Here is a 5,000-nt window from a genome sequence, read left to right on the forward strand (position 1 = left end):
GATGCTGTTTTGAAGGCAAAGGGTGGTCACACCAAATATTGATTTGATGTAGATTTGTCTTCTGTTCAATCACTTTGCATTTTGTTAATTGATAAATATAAACTATTAACATGTCTATTTTTGAAAGCATTCTTGCTTTACAGCATTTTTTCACACCTGCCTAAAACTTTTGCACAGTACTGTGTATATATATATATATACATACACATATATAGATATATACATATAGATAGATATAAATTTCTTTTAGTTTATTTTAATTGTCTCTATCCTAAAGTTCTACGATGATGCAAACCTTTTGGCAATAGCTGTAGATCTTCCAAAACCCATTGATTTTAGTTATGTTCTCAAACCACTTCGAAAGATTGTAAATATAGTGTAGATTTGTGTATGAATGCCTATATTTGAAGACCTGCAGGTATAAGTATAACTCATGTATGAAGTTCTGAACTTAAATCAGAAGACTGCATGCCCAGGTATGGTAAATGTTGAACATTTTTCTTAACATATTTTTAACCAATTTCTGTTTATAAATAAATAAATAAATATAGCAAACTGTATATGAGTTAACATATTAATGCACTTTAAAGGTTTACAATTTTACAATCAGGGTTTCCAGATCAAATGTCTTTCTGATGTGCAGGACGAGTTTGGATACAATGCTGAGACACAGAAACTGCTGTGTAAGAATGGGGAAACCCTTCTCGGGGCCATCAATTTCTTTGTTTCCAGCATAAACACACTGGTCAACAAAACAATGGAGGACACGCTGATGACTGTCAAACTCTATGAGAATGCAAGGTAACCACCACAGGCAAAATCACACTTGCTTTTCTCTGTTCTTCTGGAATGTGTCAGCTCATTAAATATTCAGATGTGCACACATATTTAAAATCGTGAGTAATCAAATCAACTTCTGATTTGAGCTAAAATTGTTTTACAACAGTTGACCTGGACTTTTGTCATGACCTGGACTTGAATGTATCAGCCTTGAATACACCTATAAATCTGATATCTAAACATTGATACAGTTCCTGTCTCCTCCCACAGGCTGGAATTTGATGCCTACCGAGCAGACTTGGAGGAGTTAAATATGGGTCCTCGTGATGCTGTCACCCTTTCCCGCATTGACACAGCACAGCAGCAGTTTCAGATACACAAGGAAAAGTATGAGAGGCTGAGAAGTGACGTCACCGTCAAACTCAAGTTTCTGGAGGAGAATAAGGTACACAGGGAGTACAGAGGGCGACTCATTTATTGTTCAAGGTAGAGTGGAATGAGTCCCACATGGGCATTTTGTGTCAATGTGAGATTAAAGGTTAGAGAGAGACTAATTACCTTAAACACCTGCACGAGTCTCCTGCTGACTGACTGATTGTAATGTGCTGGTTGAGTTAATTCCTTCTGTTAACCAGTTCCATTAAGTTTGGTAGGATTGTTTGTTTTTTGCTGTTTATTTTACATGCGCTGTTGAAATTTTTTTTTCACAGTAAACAGGTTTAAAAGGCATTGAATAGGAAAAGGACACTCAGTACTGTATCTCCAGCCAAGCCCCACCCCTTGTTCGCTGTATTTTTCACATACCTCTCTGGAGAAAAAACGACTACAAACCTGTGCTTGACATCTTTTTAATCATTATTTTATTACTATAACATCTCCAAAAAGCTCTGCAAAAGCTTTGCAAATGTCTGTGATATTCTTTGAGCACTGGATTCAGAAGCAGATATTCTTTGAGCACTGGATTCAGAAGCAGCTACCTCTTAACATTTAATCTCCTCTTTGAACATTCAAAGAGGAGATTAAATGTTTAAGAGATACAAATGGCAAAATCGTAGATGAAGAAAAAAAAATAGCAACTATATTAAATGATTACTTTTCACAAGTTTTTACAAAGGAAGATACTGACAATATGCCCCACATGTCATCCAGTTCCTATCCATTTTTAAATAACTTTAGCATAACTGAGGCAGAAGTGTTAAAGGGACTAGGAGCTCTTAAAATAAACAAATCCCCTGGGCCGGATGAGATCCTCCCAGTAGTACTCAAAGACATGAAAGAAGTAATTTACAAACCGCTAACCAAGATCATGCAGCAGTCTCTTGACACAGGGGTGGTACCGACAGACTGGAAAATTGCAAACATAAACCTGACTTCTATTATATGCAAACTTATGGAAACTATAATAAGATCCAAAATGGAAAATTACCTATATGGTAACAGGGTCCTGGGAGACAGTCAACATGGTTTTAGGAAAGGGAGATCGTGTCTAACTAACCTGCTTGATTTTTTTGAGGATGCAACATTGATAATGGATAATTGCAAAGCATATGACATGGTTTATTTAGATTTCCAGAAAGCTTCAGACAAAGTCCTGCACAAAAGATTAATTCTCAAACTGAACGCAGTTGGGATTCAAGAAAACACATGTACATGGATTAGGGAGTGGTTAACATATAGAAAACAGAAAGTACTGATTAGAGGAAAAACCTCAGAATGGAGTGTGGTAACCAGTGGTGTACCACAGGGATCAGTATTAGGTCCTCTGCTATTCCTAATCTACATTAATGATCTAGATTCTGGTATAGTAAGCAAACTTGTTAAATTTGCAGACGACACAAAAGTAGGAGGAGTGGCAAACACTGTTGTAGCAGCAAAGGTCATTCAAAATGATCTAGACAAGATTCAGAACTGGGCAGACACATGGCAAATGACATTTAATAGAGAAAAGTGTAAGGTACTGCACGCAGGAAATAAAAATGTACATTATAAATATCATATGGGAGATACTGAAATTGGAGAAGGAATCTATGAAAAAGACCTAGGAGTTTTTGTTGACTCAGAAATGTCTTCATCTAGACAATGTGGGGAAGCTATAAAAAAGGCTAACAAGATGCTCGGATACATTGTGAAAAGTGTTGAATTTAAATCAAGGGAAGTAATGTTAAAACTGTACAATGCACTAGTAAGACCTCATCTTGAATATTGTGTGCAGTTCTGGTCACCTTGCTATAAAAAAGATATTGCTGCTCTAGAAAGAGTGCAAAGAAGAGCGACCAGAATTATTCCGGGCTTAAAAGGCATGTCATACGCAGACAGACTAAAATAATTGAATCTGTTCAGTCTTGAACAAAGAAGACTACGTGGCGACCTAATTCAAGCATTCAAAATTCTAAAAGGTATTGACAGTGTCGACCCAAGAGACTTTTTCAGCCTGAAAAAAGAAACAAGGACCAGGGGTCACAAATGGAGATTAGACAAAGGGGCATTCAGAACAGAAAATAGGAGGCACTTTTTTACACAGAGAATTGTGAGGGTCTGGAATCAACTCCCCAGTAATGTTGTTGAAGCTGACACCCTGGGATCCTTCAAGAAGCTGCTTGATGAGATTCTGGGATCAATAAGCTACTAACAACCAAACGAGCAAGATGGGCCGAATGGCCTCCTCTCGTTTGTAAACTTTCTTATGTTCTTACCTCCTTTGTTATGTCTTTGTTATCTCTGTAGGGGATTAATCTCACCTTCAATACCTGTGCGAGCTTCCTTGCTGACAGTTGCTTTGTGATGTGCTGTTTGATTTAATTTCTGATGTTAACCCTTTCTGGTCTGATGTCGGACCCTATCCGACATCATTAAAAAGATGTCAAGCACAGGTTTGTAGTTGTTTTTTCTCCAGAAAAAAAACGAGAAAACCTTTCAATGGCCGATTGAGACCGATAGGAGCAGCGAGAAGCCGGAAAAAAAGGGGGCGGATCTGAGCAATACACAGAGCCCCTTCACCACAGACCTAACACGGACATAAACAAACAAGATAGCTGCTTTTGCATCCAGCGCTCAAAGAATATCAAAGAGATTTGCAGAGCTTTTTGAGGTCTTATAGTAATAAAATAATGACTTGGATCGCATTATTGAGGAGTTTGGTGATAAAACAAGTGATCAGGAAAGGATTTATCAGTATGTGTTATGGGTCTTGGGCAGAGAGCCCATCAACAGAAGATAAAGTGTTTAATCTGTTAAAATAGGAAAAGTAAAGACAGGACTAAATCAATTGTTGCTTGCAGTCTCTCGGTTTTACTACTGAAAGAAAGCATGATATCACCACTAACTGATAGCGCTGTCCTGCATTTAGGCTGTTCCAACTAGTGGCTGTATCAAATAGTGCAGTTTACTAGGCTTTTCCTTTAGGTTCAAGGAGGACTTGACGTGTTCCTATTTTAAAGGTACAGGTAAGTAAAAAAAAAAAAAAGTGTCCATACTTTTTCATGTATGAATTCTCACTTTTCGTGCGCGTCACATATGCACGACTATGAAGAAGTATGTGATAAATACAGTGAACAAGGGGTGGGGCTTGGCTGGAGAGTGTTCTGTTGATATGCAGTGCCTTTTAAACCTCTTTTACTGTGAACAACTTTTGGACCTGACGAGCCTGACAGGCGCTGAATAAATGAACCACTAATGGTTAATAGTTAAGCATTTAACAAACACATTTTTATAAGCTATTAATAAACAAAAATGAAAAAACTGGCAGCAATTGATTTAAACCCAAAAAACGGTAGAATGAAGCACCTCTGATTAGTTGAGGTGGTGAAATAAGTATAGGAAAATTGTGCCTTTATGCTTGGATATATTTGGCAGACAGGCGAAATGATGTGAGGAATCCATTCTTGTTAAATGGCAGTGATACACTAGGGTGAGAGCAGGTGCTTGCTTGTCAGTATCCCAGGCAGTAAATATGAACAGTACAGTATCAGAGTACTTCAGTTACCTCTAGTCCATTTCCGGATATTCTGGGTTGTAATCCACTCATTTGTGTCCTGTTGCTTGATATTTCAGGTGAAGGTGATGCACAAGCAACTGCTCCTGTTCCACAACGCAATCTCAGCCTACTTTGCAGGGAACCAGCAGCAGCTTGAACTGACCCTCAAGCAATTCAACGTCAAGCTAAAGCCCCCTGGTGCAGACAAACCATCGTGGTTGGAGGAGCAATGAGATCTCACTTTCCA

The 5,000-nt window shown here is 38.2% G+C and overlaps 1 protein-coding gene across 1 annotated transcript in view; it reads left to right on the forward strand.

Moving 5' to 3' along the window:
- Positions 1–4,994, forward strand: part of LOC121309584 (arfaptin-2-like) — a 9,561-nt gene extending 4,567 nt beyond the window's left edge. The window contains exons 2-4 of the mRNA XM_041242574.1: positions 644–801; positions 1,051–1,225; positions 4,831–4,994. Coding sequence (XP_041098508.1) covers positions 644–801; positions 1,051–1,225; positions 4,831–4,986 — 489 coding nt within the window. The 3' untranslated portion in view covers positions 4,987–4,994. The remainder of the gene's footprint in view (positions 1–643; positions 802–1,050; positions 1,226–4,830) is intronic.
- The last annotated feature ends 6 nt before the right edge of the window (positions 4,995–5,000 follow it).

Source organism: Polyodon spathula, unplaced genomic scaffold (genome assembly GCF_017654505.1).
Source record: "Polyodon spathula isolate WHYD16114869_AA unplaced genomic scaffold, ASM1765450v1 scaffolds_1374, whole genome shotgun sequence".
Lineage (NCBI taxonomy): Eukaryota > Metazoa > Chordata > Actinopteri > Acipenseriformes > Polyodontidae > Polyodon > Polyodon spathula.